General features: G+C 41.2%; 1 protein-coding gene across 1 annotated transcript in view; it reads right to left on the bottom strand.

The window, feature by feature from the left end:
* Positions 1-14,902, bottom strand: part of LOC136858887 (tetra-peptide repeat homeobox protein 1-like) — a 67,641-nt gene extending 52,739 nt beyond the window's left edge. Inside the window, exon 1 of the mRNA XM_068225757.1 lies at positions 14,744-14,902. Within this exon, the coding sequence (XP_068081858.1) occupies positions 14,744-14,902 (159 nt within the window). The remainder of the gene's footprint in view (positions 1-14,743) is intronic.
* Between the last annotated feature and the right edge of the window lie 2,556 nt (positions 14,903-17,458).

Here is a 17,458-nt window from a genome sequence, read left to right as displayed (position 1 = left end):
ACGCGTCTTGATGAGGATGAAATGATGACGGAGACGACACACACACCCAGCTCCCGTGCCAACGAAATTAACCAATTAAGGTTAAAATTCCCGACCCTGCCGGGAATCGAACCCGGGACCCCTGTGACCAAAGGCCAGCACGCTAACCTACGCGACCTACGCGTCTTGATGAGGATGAAATGATGACGGAGACGACACACACACACCCAGCCCCCGTGCCAGCGAAATTAACCAATTAAGGTTAAAATTCCCGACCCTGCCGGGAATCGAACCCGGGACCCCTGTGACCAAAGGCCAGCACGCTAACCATTTAGCATGGAGCCAGACAGTGTACTGTTAAAACAGAACAAGTGGCTGCGCGGTTCGGGTCACGTAATTATCAGCTTGCATTCGGGAGATACTGGGCTCGAACAAGAAGATTTTAAATGGTGTTGAATTAAATTTTATAATTCATGGATTTACATCCTCCATGTTCGGTGAAAGGGCTTTTTTCTCCACATACGGTATATCAATATACAATAGATCTTTTTCCAATTTCATAATAATAATAATAATAATAATAATAATAATAATAATAATAATAATAATAATAATAATAATAATAATAATAATAATAATAATAATAATAATGATATGCTATGTTTTAACATAATGTATTATTTAGTATTGTTGGTTTAAATGCATATTTCACGTGAGTAGATACTATAAGATTGATTGCAGGGATATGTTCGTTGGTCTGTAGAGGCACACTGATGTGAATAGCTCTGAATACACACACTCACCTGATCGAAGTCTAACTCCTTAAATGAGTACTGCTGTAACGTTCCAGACGTCACAGTGTAATTATGTTAATTTTATTATATGTAATTAATTCAGGAATTTAACGTCATGATATTTATCTTGGTATGTAATTGTATTATAATTCATGGTTGATCATTTGCTCACTATCATTTCATTACTTTGTAACTACGACTTGTAAACGAGGGCTGAATATCCTAATATTCACTTAGATTCTTGCGACATTCGTTTAAATTTAACTTGCAGTAGATTTCCTCTATCTTGCCACATCACCGAGGAAGAAGGAAGGACAAATTTAGACATCAAATTCTGGGAAAAGCGAGCACGTGTTCAAGCGTTGTAACGACAACTACCGTATTTCGACCAGAATAATTCAAACTGATCACCGCCTATATTTTCAAAGGAGCGTCATGTTGCCATGGATACTGAGTGAAAGGGCTAATAGAAGAACAGTTGATATCATGGTTAAGACCCATCAACTCTAATATCTGGAGTGGGGAGAGACGTGTCAACTGATTGGACCACGTGTAACGACCTGTAATTAGAGCCAGAGAAGGTTATAAAAGGGCGTGTTGGAGCTCTTGGCTTCACTCTTCTGCATTCTTCTTGATTCTGCATTTATTATTATTATTCTTCTGGATTCTTGATTCTTCGATCTTGTATATCGCTGTAGGTCTGAGAACTTGTCTTATGGTTGTTGTACCATAGTGGACTAGTGTGATAGTTTATCACTTCTACATTAATTACTTCATTACCACGACGTGGTACTTAGGAATTTCTGAATGAGGGGTGTATAGCCACTCTCATCAGGAAGTACGTACAGCTCGGCTACTAGACCGGTTTGTGCCAGACTAAGACAATAGGTAGTATTAAACTAGATAGAAATGAAACTTCAGGGAACATTTTCAGTAAATTTGGAAGGATTATTAATTGAGTATCCTCTCCACATAACCCAAGGAGGTTTTTCTAACTATGACTTAGGGCTCATCTCCAATATATGGAATAGAGCATAATAGGGAGTGTTAGTGTTGAAGCCATCTTCCAATTAGTGGGATGTGCACTTAGCAAGGCAGGAATGGTAATGAGCTGCAGATGAAGATATCTCAAAGACGACCGGTGATGTTCCAGCTACAAGGATGGAAGCTTTCCAAGGACCAGCAGAACAAGACTACATGGTGAGCAAGCGAGTTAAAAATATTGCAAGTTTTCGCGAAGTAGAGTCATTCAACTTTTTGTTAAATTCATTTCCTATTTTAAATTCAGTTCTCGTTAAACAGTCGTCATTTATATTCAATATAATAAATAGTATTTTCCTAGTCCACTTTAATCAATCTGCCTTAATTAGCCTTTTGATTTCTAATTCTCCTGCTTAATGATTAGTGCACTATCACCCCACCCCTGTGATAAGAGTCCGTCCAAGCTTGATTATAAATTTTTATCTTTAAGTCATCAACTTAAAGATTGGCGCCCTTAGCTTGCATGGTTGCATTTCTCGTTCAATGATTGTTCTCCGAGAGGGGAAGTCACATAAATGCCGCTCCAACGTAGGGCGAGAAAATCATTAAGTACGGAGCAGTTAATGACAGTAACGATATCAGAATTCGTATTATGGGCAAAATTTGGATATCCACGTTGCATTAGGAGTGTTTGATTGTGGGGAGGGTCGTGGCTGATCAGACGAAAGATGAGAGGATGTTGCGCAGTGGACGGGCGATAAAAGGCAATGACGTATTGAGTTCAGAGGAAGAGTTGTGTAGTCTAGTAGAGGAAATTGAAGATAGAAGTGTAAGTAGTATGGAGAGTGAAGGCAAGCAGAAAGAAGTCAGTATGGAGTCAGATGATAGTAGGATGGGGGGCGAAGCGGAAGTAAACACTAACAATGAAAGTAATAATAATGATCAGTTAATGGGAATGATGCAGTTAATGTTGAGTAAGATAGAGGACAGTAAATCTGAAATAAAAAATGAATTGGAACAAACTAAATCTGAGCTTAAAAGTGAATTAGAACAAACTAACACTAAAATTGAGAATATTAAATATGAACTTAAAGAATAGTTAGAGCAAACTAAAGCTGAATTAAGCAGGGAGATGAGGGAAAATAAGGAGGAAGCGAATCGGAGAATGGACGAACACAGTAGGCAGTTACGCGATCTGGTGGTAAAAAATGAACATTTTAATAAGCTATTAGAGGACCAGAAAAGTGAATATGAACGGCAAGGGAAAGAGGTAGAAGAAAAGTTTGCGGAGCAGAGAAGTAAATTCCTGGAATTAATGGGGAAGGAAAACAACTCTACTAGGGAGGAAGTAATGAGGCAGGTTACTAGTATTGATAAGAGAGTTGAGACTCAAAAAGGAGAAATACGGGTATTCAAAGACCACGTCCAACAAGAGATTGACACAGTAAAGCTTAGAATAGAAGATGAGACCCGGGCAAGTGAAGAAAGGTTTGCGGTAGCTGAAGAGAATAAGATTGAAATTAGGACACTGAAAGAGAAGCAGGTTAATTTGGAGAGCGAAATTGATAGGAGAGACAAAGATGTAGAATGCCGGATGGAGAAAGCAGAAAATCAGTTAAAACAGGTGGCAAAGGATAAACAGGTTTTCACGGGAAAGCAATGTCTAGAAAATAGCTACATTAGGGAAATTGAACTACCTAAATTTAATGGGAAACAAACGAACCCGCTAGATTTCCTTAAGATGATAGAAAAACGGTTTGAAAAGCGTCTAGAGGAAGGGTCTATGGACTGGGAAGACGTTATGGAAAATATTAACCATGCTTTTGTAGGAGAAACTCGGTCTTGGTTCATGGTATATAGGCAAACGATGACGAACCTGAAAGAATTCAGAAATAAGTTTAGAGAGAAATTCTGGAATGAAGCGATACAAGCTCGGGAGAGAGAAAGGGTGGTATTTGGGAGGTAGAAACAGCATGAGGGAGTCACTATGACCGAGTACTTCCTGGCCCATGTCATGATTTGTCAGAACTTAGATGGTATAACCGAGGGGTCTGATGTAGTAAGACTACTTTTGAGACATTTTCCGGACAGGGTGAGAGAAGCGGCCTGCATGCAAAGAGTTGGTACTATTCAGGAGATGGAGAACCTACTAGGCAGTTTTGATGCTTTAGGTAACCTTAGGAGTAGAACGGAGAATATTCAGAACTTTAGTCATCACAACGGAATGAGACATAACGGAAGAACACAGAATTACGAAGCTCGCAATCAGTTCAGACCTCAGCATAACAGTAGGAGCGGAGCACCTGAATATAGGACAGGAAATTCCCAACGGGGGCCAGAGCAATGTACTAATGAGTCCAACGTCAATACACAAAGGGAACCTTTAAACTAACTAGAGGCTGTAATGTTAGGTCAGAATTCCAGCCTAGTACGAAGGTAGCGAAGTGTCTTGTCATGAAAGTGTTACCATATGACCTAGATGTTAGAGACGATTTGTTGTATGAACCCGAGCAGAATAATGGAGATTCAAGTAATAAAGTAGTCAATCCCGTTGTTAAATTGAAAGTCTGGGGGGCGTGGGTTAAAGTTTTTATTGATTCTGGTAGCCAAATATCATGTATTAGTTCTCAGTGGTATGAGTCATTAGTGAAACAGGGTATTCAGTTGGAGGAAATGCCTGTTAAGTCTACTTTCATCATTACGGCTGTTGGAAAGAGGTCTAAGCAAATTTGTAAACAAGTAGCTGTTCCGATCTGTATTAATAATTTTATTAGCGTTCAGATATGTTTGGTAATTCCGCATTTGATATTTGATCTTATCTTGGGATCTGACTGGTTAACGTTAAAATTGGCTCAGTTAAATTACAATGATTTAGTGCTAAATTTGAGGTGGAATAATGAGGATATCAAGGTCAAGTTTGAGGAGGAAATTCAGAGGAAAACGGAAGTTAGTACAGTGTGGAGAATGAGAGAGGTTTCTAAAGTTAATGAAGAGGCTAGTGAGGGCCTGAAGTTGTGCCAGTTGTGGATTAATGAGGATAAAATATGTGGCTTGAAAGAAGCCGTAAGTAGAAATCATTTAAATGAAGTCCAGAAGGACAAGTTATTTGAAGTGTTGTGTGAACAGGTGGAGATTTTTTCCGAGAAACCTGGTGTTACCCATCTGTACGAGCATTCTTTTTCTGTGCTGGATAAGACTCCATTCAGCGGACCGCGGTATCCGATACCACACAAATATGCCATAGCCGTAGAGGATCAAATTCAAGCTATGTTAGCAGACGATGTGATTGAATTATCAAACAGTCAATACGTTAATCCCTTAATTGTCGTGCCTAAGTCTGATGGATCAATACGTTTGTGTATTGAAGGCGAGAGCGTAGTGAATGGTTCATATAACAGTAGTTTACGGAGATACCTTTCGTGTGAGGTGGCTGAACCGGATTGTAAGATATAGGTCAGTAACTCGGGGAAGTTGCTACCTGTTATGTCAGACTACGAGCGGAATGAGTTTACCTCTCAATTGTGGTGGTATTTCCTAGTTGTGTTTGTAAACAAGGGAGGTGTTTGTGTGTAGCGGTAGAGTTACGCTCGTTCATTGACGATAGATCGTCTGTTTTCCGTATGTGAGGCCATGAAATTTTATATCTTATCTGTTTTCTGAGATGTTACCGAAGGCTAATTAAAGCTGACGATGGCAAATAATTAATTTTCCCGTATGTGCATTTCTGACTTGCAATAATTTTACCGTGAGCTTAAATCACGTGTGTATTCGTGTGAAGTGTATTGCATCCTGCTTCAAGATAAGGTTGAAACATTCGAGAGAGTGATTAAGGTGTAAATTGTTTGTATCATTTGTTTTCCATGGTTTTAATGTAAAAGATTGGAAGAGAATGTGTTACTGCTATCTAGCAAAGAATGTCGGAAAGATGGAGAGTAAAAGGACTAATAGACACTCGGGAGAGTTTGTAATCTGAATTGTATATATATTATGTTATATTCTCAAAGATAATCTTGTTTTAAGAAATGGAAAGTTGCTCATGTTGGGCATAATTTAGTATCTAAACCTCAAGATGAACTGAAATAACAGACATTCGCAATGGTAAGCAGTCTAAGAGAGATATGGAAACAGTGAGAAATAATTAATTGTATGAAAATAATGTCGCTCGTAATGGGCAGGTAATAGAGGTATTTCAAGTCAATGTGGGAGTAAGAGTGTGAGTTCTCAACTCATGTGATATTTGTTAAGAACTCATGGGGGCGTATGTAACGTTCCAGACGTCACAGTGTAATTATGTTAATTTTATTATATGTAATTAATTCAGGAATTTAACGTCATGATATTTATCTTGGTATGTAATTGTATTATAATTCATGGTTGATCATTTGCTCACTATCATTTCATTACTTTGTAACTACGACTTGTAAACGAGGGCTGAATATCCTAATATTCACTTAGATTCTTGCGACATTCGTTTAAATTTAACTTGCAGTAGATTTCCTCTATCTTGCCACATCACCGAGGAAGAAGGAAGGACAAATTTAGACATCAAATTCTGGGAAAAGCGAGCACGTGTTCAAGCGTTGTAACGACAACTACCGTATTTCGACCAGAATAATTCAAACTGATCACCGCCTATATTTTCAAAGGAGCGTCATGTTGCCATGGATACTGAGTGAAAGGGCTAATAGAAGAACAGTTGATATCATGGTTAAGACCCATCAACTCTAATATCTGGAGTGGGGAGAGACGTGTCAACTGATTGGACCACGTGTAGCGACCTGTAATTAGAGCCAGAGAAGGTTATAAAAGGGCGTGTTGGAGCTCTTGGCTTCACTCTTCTGCATTCTTCTTGATTCTGCATTCATTATTATTATTCTTCTGGATTCTTGATTCTTCGATCTTGTATATCGCTGTAGGTCTGAGAACTTGTCTTATGGTTGTTGTACCATAGTGGACTAGTGTGATAGTTTATCACTTCTACATTAATTACTTCATTACCACGACGTGGTACTTAGGAATTTCTGAATGAGGGGTGTATAGCCACTCTCATCAGGAAGTACGTACAGCTCGGCTACTAGACCGGTTTGTACCAGACTAAGACAATAGGTAGTATTAAACTAGATAGAAATGAAACTTCAGGGAACATTTTCAGTAAAGTTGGAAGGATTATTAATTGAGTATCCTCTCCACATAACCCAAGGAGGTTTTTCTAACTATGACTTAGGGCTCATCTCCAATATATGGAATAGAGAATAATAGGGAGTGTTAGTGTTGAAGCCATCTTCCAATTAGTGGGAGGTGCACTTAGCAAGGCAGGAATGGTAATGAGCTGCAGATGAAGATATCTCAAAGACGACCGGTGATGTTCCAGCTACAAGGATGGAAGCTTTCCAAGGACCAGCAGAACAAGACTACATGGTGAGCAAGCGAGTTAAAAATATTGCAAGTTTTCGCGAAGTAGAGTCATTCAACTTTTTGTTAAATTCATTTCCTATTTTAAATTCAGTTCTCGTTAAACCGTCGTCATTTATATTCAATATAATAAATAGTATTTTCCTAGTTCACTTTAATCAATCTGCCTTAATTAGCCTTTTGATTTCTAATTCTCCTGCTTAATGATTAGTGCACTATCACCCCACCCCTGTGATAAGAGTCCGTCCAAGCTTGATTATAAATTTTTATCTTTAAGTCATCAACTTAAAGATTGGCGCCCTTAGCTTGCATGGTTGCATTTCTCGTTCAATGATTGTTCTCCGAGAGGGGAATTCACACTGCAAGGAGACTAATACTTTGGTTTTTTCACATCAGTTCACCTTTATAATGTTGATGACTGCCTTATAACATTAGTGCTAGAAAACTACTATTTCAACTTTTTTTTAGAAGCTCTGTGTAGGTTACGTTCGTGAGCCTCTGTCTGTACTTCAATTCTGTGGATACACCACATAAAGTGTGTATTTGGTATTGGAATTTTAGGTGATTTACTCGGCATAATGATGATACAGTTTTCCCTGTCATCTTTCATTCCAGCAATACTCTCCATTCTCATTTCATAGCATCTGTCATTCATTAATATAAATCACTTTGGGAGTGGCGACCCCATCGTAATAACAGCCTATATCTGATTCATTCATTACATCCCTGACCTGGTCAAAGACTGGAAAACAGGTTGTAGGTTTTTTTCAGTGATGATACAGTCCCAATCTTTCACTAGATAATAATACAATATTGCTTAAATTCTCAGCAAATGAATTAATTACTTTCCTTTCTAACGGTGGATGCCACTGGTATCCCGAGCCAACGGTAATATTTCAACGCACACACACGCACACACACACACACACACACACCTGAATGGAGTCTAACCTCTTTTTGACGACTGGATGGTGATACAATAATACACACACTAACCTGATCGAATTCTAACTGTTTAAGCGAATACTGCAGGAGGCTAATAGTTTGGTATTTCACATGAATTCACCTTCATAATTTTGATGACTGCCTTATCCGAAATTCATCACGACAGTGAAATGGCACCCACCGTCCGGGAGTTTTACCCAAGACAGAAGCTTTTCCGACTTATGTATCTAGAAAGACATAAATTTTGCTATTTCAAATCCAGGTGCTCCCGGATTTCAAGAGGATGTTTGATAACCTTGGAGCACGGGTATCTGCAATTATCATTTTCTTTCAACTTGCTTTACGTCCCACCGACACAGATAGGTCTTATGGTGACGACGGGATAGGAAAGGCATGTAACTGGAAAGGAAAAGGCCGTGGCCTTAATTGAGGTACATCCCCAGCATTTGCCTGGCGTGAAAATGTGAAACCACGGAAAACCATCTTCAGGTTTGTCGACAGTGGGGTTCGAACCCACTATCTCCCGGATGCAAGCTCATAGCTGCGCACCCCTAACCGCAGGGCTAACTCGCCCGGTCTGCAATTATCTAGCCTAAGTTTGTTCGTACTCAGGAACAGATCACGGTCGATAGTGGATGTGCCCTTGTTTCACTTCCTGAGAAAGTAGAGGGATCCTCATCGAACTTCTTCCTGTTAAGGCAGTAATGACGAGTTGGAAGCTCTGCAGATAACGCGGGAAGTGCACTGGTTTTAGTGGGAGGGAGGAAGCAGCCGGCACGCATTGTTTATGTGCCGGATATAGTGAAATCTCACTTTATAGCGCGAGTACTGTTGCACGAGAGAAACGAAAGGCGTGAAACAATGTAGAGAAATCGTCCATCAGATCGTTACCGGGTATTGAATTAGGAGCCTTCGTTAATACAGTCATACACACTACTTGCTCCGAGACCTTTCTCGTAAGATGTTTTCTAATGCATCACAGTTCTATCGGACCAGTGTTGAGTTAGGAAGCGAAGGGAGAGATACAGGAAGATGTAGTGAAAACTTTAATAACATACATAACTCTTCAAATAGATGTATTCGAAACTGTCCCATCAACTAGACAAAGAATTCTATCCAGTGACCATCATTGTGGTCTAGCGATTGGAATTAATGAATACAATATATATCCACCCTACTCCCCGAATCACAGATGGCTAGCAACTTAAGAAAGAATATTGATTTAATATAATGTTTATTGTTAAATACAGTTACTTATTTATAACTCAAAATATTAAATACCAATTGGCTCTCTAGCCTCTTATTTTCTACGTATGAGTTCCGTATGCACTAGTGATGAATGGGATGCCTAATCAATGGTTTACAAAGGAGCGCTACAATGTGCTATACCGTATTTTGGATGTGAAACAAATAGCAGCCATTGTACTACACCTGTTACGTAACAGGGTGTCTGTGTAAATACTGTACGCCAAAGACGCAGACAAGTTCTTGCTTGCTTGTTGTATAAGGGGGCCTGACATCTAGGTCATCGGCCCGCAGACAAGTTCACTTACTCATTGATTTATATACGTACAGATATGTACAGACATTCTCCTCCGCCAAAGAGTTGTATTTAAGCAGAATGTGCCTTGAACGACCCATTAGCTCATTATTGTCACTCTTTTCGGCAAAATACGTGTATAGAAGGCAGGCGGCTATTTGAAAACTCCTGCATATACCGTCTGCGAGCTTCGGCTGCATTCCGACCAGATTCTCCATAAATTACACTAAAATGCTGTGTGTGTATTCGTCGTTGCTGAACATGCCAGACACTGCCGATATGTTGGCAGCAATTATAGCAAATACCATCCTACTACTGTGCGTTCGTAAAGAAGGCTTACTAACGCAAAGGCGCGCATTAGACGGGTAGCGCTAACTCGGCGTTCTTCCTGGTAAATAATAATACTGTGCTAGTTGCTTTACGTCGCACCGACACAGATAGGTCTTATGGCGACGATGGGATAGGGAAGGGCTAGGAGTGGGAAGAAAGTGGCCGTGGCCTTAATTAAGGTACAACCCCAGTATTTGCCTGGTGTGAAAATGGAAAACCACGGGAAACCATTTTCAGGGCTGCCTACAGTGGGGTTCGAACCTACTATCTCCCGAATACTGGGTACTGGCCGCACTTAAGCGACTGCAGCTAGCGAGCTTGGTAAAATAATAATAGGGTTTGAAATCAACCATTGGCAGTTCCCAGTATTGCCCGCTTGGCACTAAGTAGGTTGTTCCAATCTTATACGTACCTCACTAAGTAAATCCGTTCTGACTATGGCATCATATCATTTGCTAATATCGATGTGAAACATCTAGGCGATACCATTATTCCATTTCTGCTTAGTTTCATTCTGTAATTAATGTCCCAATTAATATAGTTGTCGATTTGACTGTTACTGACATCGTATTTGTAATATCATACCTATATTCCTTTTCCCGAATGAATTTCCATTCTTATTTTCACACCAGGCAAATGCTGTACCTTAATTAAGGCCACGGCCGCTTCCTTCCCATTCCTAGGCCTTTCCTGTCCCATCGTCGCCATAAGACCTATTTGTGTCGGTGCGACGTAAAGCAACTAGCAAAAAAAAAAAAAAAAAAAAAAAAATCCATTCTCATAAGATGACGGACTGTTCCATCTTAACCTTGAGTGAGGGAAAACGTATGTATGTATGTATGTATGTGCAGGTACAGATTTACCAGATAACGTACACACAATACAGGACCGTTAACCAGTTGCTCTTAGCGCACACAAATGAGTTGCACTCGACCATGTCAGGAACGACTGCTTGTTTACGCCTGGTGATCTGTTCTGCTATACTGCTAATAATAAGAGTTGGCCTGTGACATTTCTTAGCGGGAGGTCCGTTTACTGCCTGCCGGGGCGGGATAAATGGAGTGGCTGTGTGGTAGCCATGGAAACGAGGGTGGGGCGACTGCGGTTGCCATGGAGATAAAACTTCAGGGCAGCGCGGCTTGCTGGGAGTTGCCAAACCTGTCACTGTCACTGATAAGAACCTGATTGTTTGTATAAGAGTGATCGCAAATGGGACGACACCACCTGGCCAGGTAGTCTACAGCAGATCACAGCGGTCAGAATGAAGGAGGGAACAAATGAGCCGTAAGCGAGGGGTAAGAGCATGTAGAAAAGAATTCTTGAATGTGGCAACATCATGAAATGGCACGTGCAATGCTCCTCCCTCCAACCTTACCTGTCAGACGCCAACTTTAGTTAAGTCTAGTATAGTTCTGTCGCCTGGTACAGCAGTGCGGTAAATCTATAACTGCTCATTTTGTCAGTCGGTCAGTCATTGGTGATACAGTGGTTCCTTTCTCTCTAATGTTCCGTGGACTTTAATTTATTGTATTGTTCGTTTGTTTATTTGAATGTAATTGCTTGCATATTGTTCCTGAATTTGTAACACTTACTAATTCCCTAAAATTCATTGTGTCCTGTCGGTAATACGAGACTCATATGACGACTGTACTTGGTCCACTGACATCTCCGCTGCTCACTTCGCATGTCCTCGTTAAACAATAGTGCCGTCTTATCTAAATGCAAAAATATTTTGAGTAAGTAGCCTACAGTACGTCTAATACCAATGTAGTGAGTAACATGTTATGTATTTTTGGACTGAGGCTTTATCTTCAAATTTTGTAAACTTTTCTGTAATGTTCACGTGCGAGTGTCAGATGAGAATAAATCTCAAATATATATTTTTAACTCATGGCATCAAAACAATGTTATACTCGCAGAATATCAGGTTTTGAAGTTCCCAAAGAATACAGGAACACTGCATTCTGGTACATCTCAATGGACCGAGATCGATAGCTGCAATCGCTTAAGTGCGGCCAGTATCCAGTATTCGGGAGATAGTGGGTTCGAGCCCCACTGTCGGCAGTCCTGGTTTCCCATTTTCACACCAGGTAAATGCTGGGGCTGTACCTTAAATAAGACCACGGTCGCTTCCTTCCCACTTCTAGCCCTTTCCTATCCCATCGTCGCCATAAGACCTGTCGGTGTCGGTGCGACGTAAAGCAACTTGCAAAAAAAAAAAAAAAAAAAAAAATCTCAATGGAACGTAAGGACTGAGGATCAATATGTTGTAAATAATTTAGAAACGAGGTCGGTGGTCGTCTTCATCCGTTGACTCATAAGGAATGTTGAAGTACCAAGGTACTTGAGGGCAATTAGCGACCTACTCGTCTGGGTGTGAGGTGGTGATGAAAATGTGGTAAGGGGAGAGAGAAACCCGGTGTCCAATAACACCAAGGCTCAACGTCTCCATCTGCCAGACGAATCAGCATCAACCGCGCCATATGCCCTCGCTCCTTATGAACACTGCGGATAGGTTTGCAATTGAATACAAGCTTTCGGCAAGCAATCTCGTGATTCGCAATTGTATAAGTTACGGTACCATAAACTCTTCTACGGCCAACATTCTCATGGTGAAAATTTCAATCAATCAATCAATCAATCAATCAACCAATCAATCAATCAATCAATCAATCAATCAATCAATCAATCAATCAATCAATCAATCAATCAATCAATCAATCAATCAATCAATCAACATTGATCTGCATTTAGGGCAGTCGCTCAGTTGGCTGATTCCCTATCTGTTGTTTTTCTAGCCTTTTTCTAAATTATTGCAAAGAATTTGGAAATTTATTGAACATCGCCCGTCGTAAATTGTTCCAATCCCTAATTCCCCTACCTATAAACGAATATTTGCTCCAATCCAAAAAAATAAGCTGTTAGATTTGTTCTGGGTGATTACCGACAAAAGAGTGGCGTTACAAAAATGTTGCAAAGTTTGAGCTCAAACTTATTCGTCTACTAATGTCATTCAACGTCATCTCTCCACCATTTTTTCACCAACAGGACTCGAACCAGCTAACCATGGTATCAGACCATAGGGACTTGACGCTGTAGTAAGCATGACCACTAGGCTGGTGGAGGTTAAGTATTCAGGTGGTCGTATTTGTGTCCAAAATTTGAAAATCTTTAAATGGCGGAGAATATGATGCCAGTTGCTATGAACAAGCGTTTTATTATTGCGTGACAACATTAGGACACATGCAAGTCACTACGATGCTACCGTTTGGACGCTCTGAACCTTGTCCTGAACTGGCACCGAATAATACTTACCTTGTCTGGGCCATTTAGAACTATATAGATGGAAGACGAAATCAGGCGGTTGTGTTCGATATTTTCTTTGCGAGTTAGTCTCCTATGTCTCGGTATACCATTAAATCAAATATTTACGTAAGTGCTTGGGCTCCGTATAAATAATTTACTAGATGTGAATATTGCATGTTCAAAGTACGATTGCAGTTATGTAAAGTGGCGCTAGTGTTTATTTATCGCAGCTGGTAGATAACAGCGGGCACATCAGTGGATCGAATAGTCACCATATGAGTTTCACACTGCCGACAGGACAAGTTTAATTTTAGTAATTTGTGCTACAAATAAATCGGCTCATGCTAAAATTCACAAAATTAGCCAAAGCGAGTTTATCCCGGAAACACGTTCTGGAGGGGCAGATGCAACATTTTGTGCCAAAAGAATTTCAGTGTGATGCTTGTCTACTTGGAATACATTTTAACAACTTGCTTTTACGTCGCACCGACAGAGATAAGTCTTAGGGCGATGATCGGATAGGAAAGGCGTAGGAGTGGGAAGGAAGCGGCCGTGCCCTTAATTAAGGTACAGCCCCAGCATTGGCCTGGTGTGAAAATGGGAAACCACGGAAAACCATCTTCAGGGCTGCCGACAGTGGGGCTCGAACCCATTATCTCCCGGATGCAAGCTCACAGTTGCGCGACCCTAACCGCACGGCCAACTCGCCCGGCCGCACATGGAATAAAAGTGTGCTGCGTTATAAGGTCTCCGGTCACTCAATGAAGCCCTTGAAATGCCAGTGACTAAAGATTATCTACTTGGCGAAGGGTATTTAGAGCATGCTAAAATACAAGGCATCGTTTTTTGCTAGGGGCTTTACGTCGCACCGACACAGATAGGTCTTATGGCGACGATGGGATAGGAAAGGCCTATGAGTTGGAAGGAAGCGGCCGTGGCCTTAATTAAGGTACAGCCCCAGCATTTGCCTGGTGTGAAAATGGGAAACCACGGAAAACCATTTTCAGGGCTGCCGATAGTGGGATTCGAACCTACTATCTCCCGGATGCAAGCTCACAGCCCCGCGCCTCTACACGCACGGCCAACTCGCCCGGTTCACACAAGGCATCGTGAAAGCTTATGTTCCATACAACCATCAACCTCCTTCTTCCTCGCTCTGACATCGATGTTCTTCTTTGATGACGTCCTGGTTGTGAAGTTACTGCTACAGATCCTCCACAGTACAGACATCAACACCTATTATAAAATAATTGACCTACTGTCAGAAGCTATGAAAAATCACATGAGAACTAAATACGGTATAACAAAGCAAAGCAAAGTCATTTCCGTACAGACCATGAAGGCACAACTCTAAACGCAGGCATTGCTGTTCTGGTGTCAATGGCAACCGACGCATGGGGCAGTAGGACCTCAATCTGGCGGATGCGAGTCGTCGAGACACTTTGAGGGAACTCACAGGATGTTGTAGAGTCTCCAGTACATGTTCGCGGATGGCGAGTGCCGAAGTTGTGGGATCCTGCATGCTTGGCGCACCGTACGACGGTCGTACCTCGGGGTGGTGTTTCTTGGTCGACCTGAAGCTGCACGACGTGATTGGGTGACCTCGTGTACCCATAGGGCCGATCGCAGAAACGATGACTAGTTTTAAGCCGTAGACATCGTCTACCTAAACAACGTCTAAATCGTTCACGATCTTCCCTTGCATAAACAATGTTCAGTCGATGTTTAACTAGACATCCCTTAAAGTTTCAATTTTGGTTTGAAAATGGAGACAGAAGTATCTTTCATGCGACTCTTTGCTTGTCGCAACCAATGAAATTCGTCGATGCGCGCGCCGAACGCCAGTCAGCTGTTTGTTTGCCTACACATTACTCAAATATGGCTGAGCATTACTTGCCCACAGATAAAAAGTATCGCTTTCGGTGGAAATTAAATAATATATTATCGACACTAAAGCGACACGCCACCGTACGGGGAAGTGTAGCTTTCATTATAGAGTTGTTACAGTGAGTGTAATCTACTCATAAATACGGTAGCTTCGACGAAGGGAAGATGAAGCAATAGTAATATATAACCGAGTGTGTTGTACGGGTCATATAGATGTAGCTTGCATTCTGGAGATCGCAGGTTCGAAACGCATCATCGGCAGCCCTGAAGATTGTTCTCCGTAGTTTCCGTATTTTTACACCAGGCAAATACTAGGGCTGTTATTATGGCCACGGCTCTTCTTCCCCAGTCCTCTTTAAATGATAATCACCACCACTTGCCTTTTCCTATCTGATAGTTGCCGAAGACGTATACGATTATATATATAAAAATCCCATACAACTTACTTTTTAGTTTTCACTATTATGTGTGTGTACTTGGCAGTAACTATAAATGAATCCCTCCCGGTTGATGTATGTGACAGCCCTCAGACGATCGGGACACGTAATTCTGATGTGTATGTAGTCGAAGTGACCTATAATTCCGTGGAAATTGAACCCATGTACACAATAATAAAATATGTCGATTGCCAAGAACTGTATTCAAGTTGAGTTACCGGACTGTCACTTTGTCAATCTCAAGAAACAAGTGTCTCGTAAAGCGAAACCTTATTTTATGATTACCTCCCGTGCATGTAAAACGAATTGCTGCGATTTAGCAGCGCGCGACCCACAGAGAGGCCGTCGGACTAACCTTTCTTCCCGGAATCGTCTCAACATGATAATACAAATTACATGTTTCATGGTACATAACCTTTGATTGTGATTCACTCCTCTCATTTGAGGTTAAACAGTGCTCTCGGCAGTGTTTAAACATGACCGGTTGAACATCGGTTTTAGACAGTGTCTAAGTGATAAATTACGTCTCTGCAATGCGGCAGCCATGCTTAGGCATTGTTTAACCGTAGACATCGTCTAAATACTGTTTCTGCAATCCCCACAGAGTCCAATAAGTTAACGGGCCACTGTGACATCTGAGTGGCCCACATGCCTGGTAACTGCACGATACGACCAGCTAGCCTCATGCAGTCCTACAATACGGCCTCTGTCAAATGCTGTCAGTTGGTGGATATGCGTCTGCGAGGCATTGCGGGTGCTTCGTACTGTACGTAGTCCTCTCTGCACGTCTTGCTTAACAGTCTGACTGGTAACAACGTATGAACAACAGGACGGTGCCATCACGAATGCACTCTGGTGGGCGTTCTACATATTACAGAGCCTTGTAAATCTGATCATTTACTCACACATCAATGGTATGCATGTATACCGCAACGAGATAATACTGTACCATACCTTCTGGGTGCTTAACTTTCTTTTATCTATTCTAACCTACGTTATATGCATATGGATACCTTGATCTATCCCTGCTGTTCTTAACGCCGATATTCCCTTAAAATACTATGTGAACAGGTCTTGAGTGTATCAAGATGTGTCCTATCATATTATCTCTTCTAGTATAATTTCTCCAAACCACTCCCCTCTCATCAACTAGATTATCTCTCCTTTTGCGATCCGACCTACATTTTAAAAGCTGCCATTTTCTTTTGCACTGAGTAAGTTATTGTCCGTATTTTACTACCATACAATGCAATGCTCCAGACAAAATCCTTCAAAAACATCTTCCCAATATGTAGTCGATGAAATGAAATGTCGTATGGCTTTTAGTGCCGGGATATCCCAGGACGGGTTCGGCTCGCCAGGTGCAGGTCTTTCTATTTGACATCCGTAGGCGACCTGCGCGTCATGATGAGGATGAAATGATGATGAAGACAACACATACACCCAGACCCTTGCCGTAGGAATTAACCAATTAAGGTTAAAATCCCCGACCCGGCCGGGAATCGAACCCGGGACCCTCTGAACCGAAGGCTAGTACGCTGACTGTTCAGCCAACGAGTCGGACGTGTAGTCGATATCAATGTTCGAAGTGAGCAAATGTCTTTCCTTGAGAAAGGCCTTGCTTGTGCTAGACTGCATTTTTATGTTCTCCTAACTTTTGCCTTCGTTAATTATTCTGCTCCTCTCGGTAACAATCTTCATCTACTTCCTTTAAGATTTAATTTTCTGATTTAATATTGCCTGCATCACATTTCTTCGTTGGAATGCAATCCATTACATACATTTGTTTTGGATTTATATTTCACGCGCGCGTGAGTGTACACCATTTTTAAATATGCTGGCTTCAT

This window comes from Anabrus simplex, chromosome 1, assembly GCF_040414725.1.
Source record: "Anabrus simplex isolate iqAnaSimp1 chromosome 1, ASM4041472v1, whole genome shotgun sequence".
Taxonomy (NCBI): Eukaryota; Metazoa; Arthropoda; class Insecta; order Orthoptera; family Tettigoniidae; genus Anabrus; species Anabrus simplex.
The sequence above is the reverse complement of the archived record's forward strand: the minus strand, read 5'-3'. Positions and strand labels throughout refer to the sequence as shown.